Source organism: Sciurus vulgaris (assembly GCF_902686455.1).
Source record: "Sciurus vulgaris genome assembly, chromosome: 1".
NCBI lineage: Eukaryota > Metazoa > Chordata > Mammalia > Rodentia > Sciuridae > Sciurus > Sciurus vulgaris.
In genome coordinates, this window is record NC_136461.1 from 58651405 (window position 1) to 58664643 (window position 13239).

The 13239-nt window shown below is 37.4% G+C and overlaps 1 protein-coding gene across 1 annotated transcript; it reads right to left on the reverse strand.

The window, feature by feature from the left end:
* Window positions 1-12330: 12330 nt before the first annotated feature.
* LOC306659007 (peptidyl-prolyl cis-trans isomerase FKBP1A-like) lies at window positions 12331-12683 on the reverse strand. Its single transcript, XM_079136261.1, has one exon. It carries the CDS (start codon window positions 12634-12636, stop codon window positions 12403-12405), a length of 234 nt encoding a protein of 77 aa, XP_078992387.1. The 5' UTR covers window positions 12637-12683; the 3' UTR covers window positions 12331-12402.
* Between the last annotated feature and the right edge of the window lie 556 nt (window positions 12684-13239).

Sequence of the window (13239 nt, forward strand, 5' to 3'; positions counted from 1 at the left end):
ATATGTCAAACAAATCCTTCTCAATTCCAGAAATCAAATAGACCACAACACAATAATACTAGGCCATTTTAACACACCTCTCTCACCACTGGACAGGTCCTCCAAACAAAAATTGAACAAAGAAACCATAGATCTCAAAAACACAATCAATAATTTAGACTTAATGGACATTTATAGAATATACCATCCAATAAAGAGCGAATACACTTTCTTCTCAGCAGCACATGGATCCTTCTCTGAAATAGACCATATATTATGCCACGAAGCTACTGTTAGCAAATACAAGAAGATAGAGATAATACCTTGTATTCTATCAGATCATAATGGATTGAAATTAGAAATAAATGACAGAGTAAAAAACAAACTACTCCAACACCTGGAGATTAAATAATACGCTATTGTATGATGATGGATAACAGAAGGTATCAAGAGGAAATTAAAAAATTCTTAAGAGGTAAATGAGAACAAAGAAACAACATATCAAAATCTCTGGGACACTATGAAAGCAGTTCTTAGAGGAAAATTTATTTCATAGAGTGCACTCAATAAAAGAAGAAAAAAAATCAACAAATAAACGACCTGACACTATGGCTCCAAGCCATAGAAAAAGAAGAACAGAGCAACACCAAAAGTAGTAGAAGACAGGAAATAGTTAAACTCACAGCTGAAATCAACAAAATTGAAACAATAGAAAAAAATGACAAAATAAATAGTTGGTTCTTTGAAAAAATAAACAAAATTGATAAACCCTTAGCCACACTAACAAAGAGAAAGAGGGAGAAAACTCAAATTACTAAAATTCGGAATGAACAAGGAAATATCACAACAGACATGATTGAAATACAAAACATAATTAGAAGCTATTTTGAAAATCTATACTCCAACAAAATATAAAATCTTGAAGACATCAACAGGTTTCTAGAGACATATGAATTACCTAAACTGAACGAGGAGGACATGCATAATTTAAATAGATCAATTTCAAGTAATGAAATAGAAGAGGTCATCAAAAGCCTACCAACAAAGAAAAGTCCGGGACCAGATGGGTTCCCAGCCAAGTTCTACAAAACCTTTAAAGAAGAGCTCATTCTAATACTTCTCAAGTATTTCATGAAATAAAAGAGGGAGGAACCCTCCCAAACTCATTCTATGAAGCCAATATCACCCTGATACCTAAACCAGACAGAGACACATCGAGGAAAGAAAATTTCAGACCAATATCTTTAATGAACATCGTTGCAAAAATTCTCAACAAAATTTTAGCAAATTGCATACAAAAATATATTAAAAAGATAGTGCACCACGATCAAGTGGGTTTTATCCCAGGGATGCAAGGTTGGTTCAATATCCAGAAATCAATAAATGTAATTCACCTTATCAACAGACTTAAAGTTAAGAATCACATGATTATTTTGATAGATGCAGAAAAAGCATTCGATAAAATACACCTTCCCTTCATGATCAAAACACTGGAATAAATAAGGATAGTGGGAACATTCCTTAACATTGTAAAGGCCATCTATGCTAAGCCCATGGCCAATATCATTGTAAATGGTGAAAAACTGAAAGCCTTCCCCCTAAAAACTGCAAGAAGGCAGGGATGCCCTCTTTTACCACTTCTATTCAATAACGTTCTTGAGACTCTAGCCAGAGCAATTAGACAAACCAAAGAAATTAAAGGGATACGAATAGAAAAAGAAGAACTCAAACTATCCCTATTTGCTGATGACATGATTATATATTTAGAGGAACCTGGAAATTCCTCCAGAAAACTTTTAGAACTCATAAGTGAATTCAGTAAAGTAGCGCATTATAAGATCAATGTTCATAAATCCAATGCATTTTTATACATAAGTGATGAATCTTGAGAAAGAGAAGTCAGAAAAACTACCTCATTCACAGTAACTTCAAAAAAAAATACTTGGGAATCAATCCAACGAAAGAGGTGAAAGACCTCTACAATGAGAACTACAGAACACTAAAGAAAGAAATTAAAGAAAACCTTAGAAGATGGAAAGATCTCCAATGTTCTCAGATAGGCAGAATTAATATTGTCAAAATGGCCATATTACCAAAAGTGCTATACAGATTCAATGCAATTCCAATTAAAATCCCAATGACGTACCTTACAGAAATAGAGCAAGCAATTATGAAATTAATCTGGAAGAATAAGAAACCCAGAATAGCTAAAGCAATCCTTAGCAGGAAGAGTGAAGCAGGGGGTATCACAATACCAGATCTTCAACTATACTACAAAGCAATATAACAAAAACGGCATGGTATTGGTACCAAAATAGACAGGTAGATCAATGGTACAGAATAGAGGACATGGACACAAACCCAAATAAATACAAACCCAAATAAATACAATTTTCTCATACTAGGGCAATGTTCTCTTAAAAGTTTTTGCATCTTTCTTTTCTCTACCTTTACCAGTTTTTATTGATCTTGGTGTATTAGGCTGCATGTGTTGATTTCTAGATACATTGTGGAGTAAAAATTTAGGAAATTTTTTTCTTATTAATGACTTTCTTATACTATGGTTTTTATTTTATTCTTAAAAATTTTTAACGTTTTAAAATTTGTAATTTTTAAAATTTATTTTAATTAAAAATTATAAATTTACATAGGGCAATATTGTTTGATTCGTTGTTATTTTTTTCCCTTCCCCCACCCCTCCCACCCCTCTTTTCCCTCTATACAGTCCTTCCTTCCTCCATTCTTACCACCCTCCTTATCCCTAACCCTAAACCTAACACTAACCCCTCCTACCCTCCCCTTATATGTCCTCATCCGCTTATCAGCGAGATCATTTGTCCTTTAGTTTTTTGAGAATAGCTTATCTCACTTAGCATGATATTTTCCAATTTCATCCATTTGCCTGCAAATGCCATAATTTTATCATTCTTTATGGTGGAGTAATATTCCATTGTATATATATGCCACAGTTTCTTCATCCATTCATCAACTGAAGGGCATCTAGGTTGGTTCCACAATCTGGTTATAGTGAATTGAGCAGCTATGAACATTGATGTGGCTGCATCTCTGTAATATGCTGATTTTAAGTCCTTTGGGTATAGGCCAAGGAGTGGGATAGCTGGGTCAAATGGTGGTTCCATTCCAAGCTTTCTGAGGAATCTCCACACTGCTTTCCAGAGTGGCCGCACTAATTTGCAACCCCACCAGCAATGTATGAGTGTACCTTTTTCCCCACATCCTCGCCAACACCTATTGTTGCTTGTATTCTTGATAATCGCCATTCTAATTGGGGTGAGATGAAATCTTAGGGTAGTTTTGATTTGCATTTCTCTTATTACTAGAGATGTTGAACATTTTTTCATATATCTGTTGATTGCGTGTATATCTTCTGTGAAGTGTCTGTTCATTTCCTTAGCCCATTTGTTGATTGGATTATTTGTATTCTTGGTGTAGAGTTTTTTGAGTTCTTTATAGATTCTGGAAATTAGCGCTCTATCTGAAGTATGAGTGGCAAAGAGTTTCTCTGTAGGCTCTCTCTTCACATTACTGATAGTTTCCTTTGCTGAGAGAAAGCTTTTTAGTTTGAATCTATCCCAGTGGTTGATTCTAGCTTTTATTTCTTGTGCTATGGGAGTCCTGTTAAGGAAGTCTGATCCTAAGCCAACAAGTTGAAGGTTTGGACTTACTTTTTCTTCTATAATCTGCAAGGTCTCTGGTCTGATTCCGAGGTCCTTGATCCATTTTAAGTTGAGTTTTGTGCAGGGTGAGAGATAGGGATTTAGTTTCATTCTTTTGCATATGGATTTCCAGTTTTCCCAGCACCATTTGTTGAAGAGGCTCTTTTCTCCATTGCATATTTTTGGCACCTTTGTCTAGTATGAGAAAATTGTATTTATTTAGGTTTGTGTCCATGTCCTCTATTCTGTACCATTGATCTACCTGTCTATTTTGGTACCGATACCATGCCATTTTTGTTACTATTGCTTTGTAGTGGAGTTGAAGATCTGGTATTGCAGTACCCCCTGCTTCGTTCTTTCTGCTGAGGATTGCTTTAGCTATTCTGGGTTTCTTATTCTTCCAGATGAATTTCATAATTGTTTGCTCTATTTCTGTAAGGTACATCATTGGGATTTTAATTGGAATTGCATTGAATCTGTATAGCACTTTTGGTAGTATGGTCATTTTGACAATATTAATTCTGCCTAAAGAACATGGGAGATCTTTCCATCTTCTAAGGTTTTCTTTAATTTCTTTCTTTAGTGTTCTGTAGTTCTCATTGGAGAGGTCTTTCACCTCTTTTGTGAGATTGATTCCCAAGTATTTTATTTTTTTCGATGCTATTGTGAATGGGGTAGTTTTCTTAATTTCTTGTTCTGAAGATTCATCACTTATGTATAAAAATGCATTGGATTTATGAACATTGATCTTGTAATCTGCTACTTTACTGAATTCCCTTATGAGTTCTAAGAGTTTTCTGGTGGAATTTCCAGGTTCCTCTAAATATATAATCATGTCATCAGTGAACAGGGATAGTTTGAGTTCTTCTTTTCCAATTCGTATCCCTTTAATTTCTTTGGTTTGTCTAATTGCTCTGGCTAGAGTCTCAAGAACGTTATTGAGTAGAAGTGGTGAAAGAGGGCATCTCTGCCTTGTTCCAGTTTTTAGGGGGAATGCGTTCAGTTATTCACCATTTACAATGATATTGGCCATGGGCTTAGCATAGATGGCCTTTATAATGTTAAGGATTGTTCCCACTACCCCAATTTTTTCTAGTGTTTTGAGCATAAAGGCATGCTGTATTTTATCGAATGCTTTTTCTGCATCTATCGAAATAATCATGTGATTCTTAACTTTAAGTCTGTTGATATGGTGAATGACATTTATTGATTTCCGGATGTTGAACCTACCTTACATCCCTGGGATAAAACCCACTTGATCATGGTGCACTATCTTTTTAATATATTTTTGTATGCAATTTGCTAAAATTTTGTTGAGAATTTTTGCATCGTTGTTCATTAAAGATATTGGTCTGAAATTTTCTTTCCTCGATGTGTCTCTGTCTGGTTTAGGTATCAGGGTGATATTGGCTTCATAGAATGAGTTTGGGAGGATTCCCTCCTCTTCTATTTTATGGAATACTTTGAGAAGTTTTGGAATGAGCTCTTCTTTAAAGGTTTTGTAGAACTCGGCTGGGAACCCATCTGGTCCCGGACTTTTCTTTGTTGGTAGGCTTTTGATGACCTCTTCTATTTCATTGCTTGAAATTGATTTATTTAAGTTGTGTATGTCCTCCTCGTTCAGTTTAGGTAATTCATATGTCTCTAGAAATTTGTTGATGTCTTCGAGGTTTTCTGTTTTGTTGGAGTATAGATTTTCAAAATAGCTTCTAATTATGTTTTGTATTTCACTTTTGTGTGTTGTGATATTTCCTTGTTCATTCCGAATTTTAGTAATTTGAGTTTTCTCCCTCTTCCTCTTTGTTAGTGTGGCTAAGGGTTTATCAATTTTGTTTATTTTATCAAATAACCAAGTGTTTATTTTGTTAATTTTTCTGATTGTTTCTTTTGTTTCAATTTTGTTGATTTTGGCTCTGATTTTAACTATTTCCTGTATTCTACTACTTTTGGTGTTGGTCTGCTCTTCTTTTTCTAGGGCTTTGAGCTGTAGTGTTAAGTCGTTTATTTGTTGATTTCTACCTGTTTTGTTGAATGCACCCCATGAAATAAATCTTCCTCTAAGTACTGCTTTCATAGTGTCCCAGAAATTTTGATATGATGTGCCTTTGTTCTCGTTTACTTCTAAAATTTTTTTTATTTCCCTCCTGATGTCTTCTGTTATCCATTCATCATATAATAGTGTATTATTTAATCTCCAGGTTTTGGAGAAGTTTCTGTTTTTTATTTTGTCATTTATTTCTAATTTCAATCTATTATGATCTGATAGAGTACAAGGTAGAATCTCTATCTTCTTGTATTTGCTAACAGTAGCTTTGTGGCATAAAATATGGTCTATTTTAGAGAAGGATCCATGTGCTGCTGAGAAGAAAGTGTATTCATTCTTTGTTGGATGGTATATTCTATATAAGTCGGTTAAGTCTAAATTGTTGATTGTGTTATTGAGATCTATGGTTTCTTTATTCAATTTTTGTTTGGACGATCTATCCAGCGGTGAGAGAGGTGTGTTAAAATCGCCTAGTATTATTGTGTTGTGGTCTATTTGATTTCTGGAATTGAGAAGGATTTGTTTAACATACATGGATGAGGAAATGTTCGGGGCATAGATATTTATGATTGTTATGTCTTGGTTTATGCTTCCCTTAAGTAGTATGTAATGTCCTTCTTTATCCCTTCTGACTAGTTTTGGCTTGAAGTCCACATTATCTGAAATGAGGATGGATACTCCAGCTGTTTTTGCTGTGTGCGTGTGCATGGTATGTTTTTTCCCATCCTTTCACATTTAGTCTATGGGTATATCTTTCCATGAGATGAGTCTCTTGCAGGCAGCAAATTGTTGGATTTTTCTTTTTAATCCATTCTGCCAGTCTATGTCTTTTGATTGATGAGTTCAGGCCATTAACTTTCAGGGTTATTATTGTGATATGATTTGTATTCCCAGTCATTTGACTCATTTTTGTTTTTGACATGATTTGGTTTCCCCTTTATTTGGCTATTCCTTTAGGCTAGTTCCTCCCGTTGCTGATTTGCATCATTGTTTTTCATCTCTTCCTCATGGAATATTTTGCTGAGAATGTTCTGCAATGCTGGCTTTCTTTTTGTAAATTCTTTTAGCTTTTGTTTATCATGGAAGGATCTTATTTCATCATCAAATCTGAAAGTAAGTTTTGCTGGGTATAAGATTCTTGGTTGGCATCCATTTTCTTTCAGGGCTTGGTAAATGTTGTTCCAAGCCTTTCTAGCTTTTAGAGTCTGGATTGAAATATCTGGTGATATTCTTATTGGTTTCCCCCTGAATGTAATATGATTCTTTTCTCTCTTGGCCTTTAAAATTCTGTCTTTATTTTGTTTGTTAGGTATTTTCATAATAATATGCCTTTGTGTGGATCTGTTGTAATTTTGTATATTTGGAGTCCTATAAGCCTCTTGTACTTGGTTTTCCATTTCATTCTTCAGATTTGGGACATTTTTTGATATTATTTCATTGAATAGATTGTTCATTCCTTTGGTTTGTTTCTCTAAGCCTTCCTCAATCCCAATAATTCTTAAATTTGGCCTTTTCATGATATCCCATAATTCTTATAGATTCTGTTCATGATTTCTTACCATCTTTTCTGTTTGGTCAACTTTGTTTTCAAGATTAAATATTTTGTCTTCAATGTCTGAGGTTCTGTCTTCCAGTTGATCTATCCTATTGGTTATGCTTTCTATGGAGTTTTTAACTTGGTTTATTGTTTCCTTCATTTCAAGGATTTCTGTTTGTTTTTTTTCCAATATCTCTAACTCTTTATCAAAATGATCTCTTGCTTCCCGTATTTGCTCCTTTAACTGTTGATTGGTGCGATCATTTAATGCCTGCATTTGCTCTTTCATCTCCTCCTTCAATGCCTGCATTTGCTCTTTCATCTCCTCATTTGCTTCCCTGATTGTTTTAATTATGTACATTCTGAACTCCCTTTCTGACATTTCTTCTGCTTTGCTGTCATTGGGTTTTATTGATATAGTATCTAGGTTTGTTTGGGACATTTTCTTCCCTTGTTGTCTCATATTGGTAAGATATCAATGGGACTTTGTGATATTGCAGATTTCTTCTATTGGCTTATAGTGTCCCTGTAGATTTCCAGTGTATCACCTTCCTGCCTTCAGTAGCCTGAAGTCTTGGAGTAACTTAATAATGCAGTGCTTCCAAGGAAAGCTGCCCCTAGCCCGCTACTGGTTCCAGGACTTGGAGCTGGCTCTGTGTGGAAAGGCTCTCACTGGCGGGCCTGCTCTGAGAAGCTAGCCTGGAAAGGCGCTTCCAGCTGGAGGGGGCCAGGCTGCGGGCTGCTTGGGGAAGTCCCTTCTGGTCCCTGAAGCAACTTGCTGGCAGGAACTTGCCGCCCTGTTCCAGGGACTTGAAGCTTGGTTCTGTGCAGAAAGGCTCTCACTGGGGGGCCTGTTACGAGACGCTGGAGAATCTGGCCCTGTGGGAGGAGTGCCCAGGGCTGCCTGGGGAAGACTCTAGCTGCCCTGCCCTACTCTAATAAGCCACCCGAATCTGGGCCTGCCGCCTGGGCAGCGCTTCACATGGTGGGGGAGACTCACCCCGTGGCTGTATTTTACTCCGAGTCTCTCAATGCCTCCCCTTCTTGAATCCTGGGTTCTGGGGCGACTGGAGATGCAGTCTCCACCATCTTGGATCGCCCTGTAATTTTTTTATTTGTTCTTTTTAGTTATACATGACAGTTGTACACCATGCACCATGGATTTTAGCTCATGCTACTCTGGGAGTTTTTGAAAAACTTTTCATAATATATTAATCACAGTATATTCACAACATGAATAAAAATATTCACAAGATATTAACAGTAGATTCTTCAAAATAAACACATATTTGATGCCATTATTCCTTTAAGAAATAGCTAAGGAAAATATACTATGTACTGAGCACTATTCTAGGGGCTGAAATTCAGTAGTGAATAAAACTAAGTTTCTATATTACATGCTTAATAAATTATCCTACAAGTTTGAAGTTTTACATCTGTAAGGAGATATAGAAGATAAAATAAAATCCTCTAATTTTGTAACCACACTTAGGCCAGAGGCAGCTTAAGTAACTTCCCTCAAGGTCGCAGGAACTAGGATTTGTTGGCTGGTTCCTACTATAGTCATCAGTTCTTACTATAAATATTGGAGAAGAATACTCAACGTTTGTCTATGTATGGTGAGATCTTCTGCCTTTCTTAAGGCATAACAAAATGGCAAATTTCAGATGTTTATCTGTAGGGCAGCTTCACAAATTATCATTCCTTTTGTTATGCTTTTTATTCATCTGTCCTTAAATCTGTTCACTCAGTCTAGGCCAAGTACCACAATAAAAACATTTTGTTGATGGTGAAGAACCATGCTGAGTCATACTGACTGGCTGCTAACATGTCTTTAACACTGAGCTTACCTTGTTATAGGATTCAATCAGCTACCCCTTGTGAAATTGGTTATTTGTGAGACCTAGTGATTTATGTCACCATTAGACTCCCAGACTGTCAGATAGGCCATTAGCCTGCAGAATGAGGCAGTTCAAAGTTAAGGTGATAGGAGGTAGCTTTTAAGTCAAGGGAGCTGGACTATCCTCCTGGAAAATGAATGTGAAAGAGAACTCTGGGGGACTTAATGTTAAATAAACTAATACATTATTAATTAGATCTGGTACTTTTTTTTTTTTTTTTTTCTTTTTTCAGTCCTGCATGAAACTGAGAAATGGATTTGGAAGAAGGAAAAAAGCTGAATGACACAGTGGTCAGCACTTCATTGCAGGAAGCAAGTGAAAGCCAAGGAAAATGGATATTTTACCATTTAATAAAAATTCATTGGTAAATATGAGGTGTTATAAAGTTTATGTTTTTGGTCCTAAAGGTAGCAGAGGGTTTGGCTTGATTGTCTACTCAAGTTCACTTTTTTTTTTTTTTTTTTTTTATGGTGTTGGGAATCGAACCCAGGGCCTTGTGCTTACTAGACAAACACTCTACCAACTGAGCTATCTCCCCAACCCCTCAAGTTCACTTTTGAACACATTTTATCATGAAAAACTTGATACATGCATTAACTCTTATTAATATAAAATGGAGCAGGTAGCACTTCCTTTATAAGACTGTTTTTGTGAATATCTTGTGACTCCAAATGAAGATCTCAGAGCCAACTTTTGCAAAAGTTAGTTGGTATTATAAACTGAATCAAATGACAGGTTTTGTCCAGCACTGACCCCCAGAATCTCATTTTTCTTACTGACCTAGACCATATTTCAGGGTTCCCAAAGGCCATACACTGTTGAAATTTCAGTGTAATGAGAGGACAAATCTAACAGCTGGAAGTTGCTTTTCCGTGCTGTGTTAGAGAATGGGCCTCCCTGGACTTTATTATCTTTTTTCCTAGGAGTAGGCACAGAAATCTCTGTGACTGTCTGAAGAAGCAGCTGAAGAAGACTAAGTTAAAAGGCAAGTGTTTAGCCCTTGACCTTTAGTGATGCAGAAAAGTATATTGGAGTTTTTTGATATTGATTTTTAAGAATTTATTTTTCTTTCCTTACGCAATTTAGTTTAGGAACAATAAAATAAGAATGACTAGCATATAGCCATTTGGAAGACAGTTTACCCTTAACTGACCCCTCTCTTTAGGGCCACATTTCAGAGACTGATGCTCGTGTTAGTACTCTAGAAACATCATGTTTGTTTCCTTGCAGAGATTAAGGAGCTAAAAGTTAATCACTAATGGAACGATGCCAGACTAACAGAGTCCTTCTTAGAATGAATCAACATTTCTAAATGATTTAATGTATCTTCATGAGGTTTCTTTCTTTTTCTTTTTCTTTCTTTCTTTTTTTTTTTTTAGAATGAGTTTTCTTTTGTGTGAATTTACCTAGTAATTTTTTTGTTGTTGTTGTTTTCTTGCCATGTCTCTTTCTGTAAGCACTTGGAGTTGGAGAGCCTGGCTAAGGGACAGTAGGTCATCCAATACAAGTGGGAAGCAGTCTAAAACTGTGAGCAGGGTTTCAAACCTGGCCTCTTTTGTTGTATATATTTGGGCAAGTTACTTAACTTTTCTAAGCCTCATTTTTCTTCAGTTGTCTAATGGGAATGATAGTAAGGACTTTCCAGGGTTGTTCTCAGAATAATGTGTGATGCTAAATATAGAGTGCTCTGAATAATTACTGGCAATAGCAAATTATAAATTAACTGGATTTGTCCTTAAGGAAATTAAATTTTGTCATCATATTCCAGTTACTTTCAATGACTAGTATGGGTCAAGCAGTGTAGTTGGCTTTAGGACATGGCAGTGAAGAATACAGAAATAGAGCTCTTGGCCTAGATGACAACAATGTTGAAGAATGAAGGAAGGGACCTATGAGTAGTGCCCTGCTTTTGAAAATTCCTGGATGACTCACTCTCTTCTTATTCCAAGAAGAGCCCAGTAAATATGACTTTTATTGATCTCCTGGATGATGTTATTATGTATGTTCAGACTAAAGTTGGTCTTGACTCATCCTTTCTTTCTTTTCATTTTTCAGATGTAGAGGGGCACAATACCTTTATTTTATTTATTTATTTACTTATTTATTTATTTTTGAGAAAAGCCAACATAAAGTATTTTTATTATAATAGTAAAACTTGAAACTTATATGTGATATGGGGAAAGCAGGGGCCAAAGCAACAAAGACTCTCCAAATCACTACACAGGACAGTGAAGGATAAGAAGGGGCTGGGGGACAAAAAGCCAGGAAACTTCAAGATCAGCAGAGCGCCAACCATCAAAAAACAGGCGATGCTGAATCTGCTATGGCCAGCAGCATTTTCTGAGGGAATACTGAGGTTGTGTCATGGTGGCCTGGCTTTCACTGGGTGGTGAAGTCTACAAACAGCACCTTCAATTTAAACTTTCAATTAAAGTTCTTAAAATTTACGAAGTGGAACTTGGATAGCTTTAATATTACGAAAGTTCTGAAAATCCATTAGAAAAACCAGAAGATGGAGGAAAAGAAAGGAAATTAAGAAAACCAAAAAACCCAAGCCCAAACCAGCCAGGTCACAAAGAAGGCTTCAGAGGTCCCTGCTGGCCCAGGGACAGATACCTGTAGTGTCCAACATAGCAGTGAAAGAGATCTGCTTTCCAAATGCAAAGGGGCTCAGGGAAGGGTAGGCGGGGTCTGCAGAGGCAAAGGATCTCCCCCTCTCCGCTTCGGTTTTGGGTAGGGCTTTTAATTTAACCCAAGGACATTTCTCACATTGGAGAATAATTCAGACCTCAACAGCTGTCTCAAATCTGTCATGGCTTTGCAGCGCAGCAAGAATGTTCAATATATAATAGATAAAAATTTCATCCAAAAAAAAAAAAAGATTCTTGCAAACCCCACCCCAGCACCAATTCCTATTCTAAAGTTAACCCATCACTTGTGCTGTTAATACCTGTCAAGATTCTTAAATGGAAACCTAGATCCAAAAGACTGAAACTGAATCTTCACCCCAAAATGAAAACAGAACGACTAAGGAGGTTTATGGCATATGGTTTAGGTAAGCACACACACAAGGAGAACGGGGAAGAGGAAATGGAGGTGTCGGAAGCAAAGCTGAGTGACAGACACATCGTCAGGGTAGAAGTTCATAGAGGGTGGTGGACGCTAGGAAAAACTCCGCATGGACTCTGTGCACGCGTCTGAAGGCACCGGATCCCTCCATGGCAGGTCCAAGAAAAGGGAGCTGAGGGAGGAGCCACTCCTCTGTCATTCCAGTTTTAGAAGCTCCACATCGAAGACAAGGGTGGCGTGTGGTGGGATGATGCCCGGGTGCCCAGTGGCAGCACAGGCTAGTCGGGGAGATAGTTTGGCTCTCTGGCCCACACTCATCTGGGCCACCCCTTCTTCCCAGCCTCGGATCACCTCCTGCTTGCCTAGCATAAACTTAAAGGGCTTGTTTCTGTCCCGGGAAGAATCAAATTTCTTTCCAATTTCAAGCATCCGGGTGTGGTGCACCACGCCGGTCTGGCCGCGCTGCGGGAAGGTCTCCCCTGCACTCCCACTGCGGCGGTGGTGGACGCTGGGCGGGCGGCGTCACCGGCGGCGTGGACAGTGAGCAGACCGGGCGGCGGTTCCACGGCTTTCCCTTTATTTTATTTATAGGTGGTGCTGAGGATCAAACCCAGTGCCTCGCACATGCTGGGCGACCGCTCTCCCACTGAGCCGCAATCCCAGCCCGACCCATCCTTTCGACAGAATTATTATTGGACTTCCTTGATACTTCGCTATTTAACTCATTGCCTTGGAATTTATATCTCAGTTTGTGTAAGCGATACATCCATGCTTATTTGCCATTTCTAGATAATCATTTTGTGGAAAGTTGTCACTGTGGTGATAATTTTCTTTGAAGACTTATGGAAGTTTGAAATACCAAATGAAACTCATTTGCAGAATGATGTTCGCAAATTTAAATGGTAATCAAGACTGTGTCATTCATGTATAAAACTAGACAAATCCATGATATCAAATTCTTATCTCAAAAGTTTGACCCCACAGCTGAACCCTGGTGATGTTTTCTACTTAGATTTCCTTGGATTCTATTGG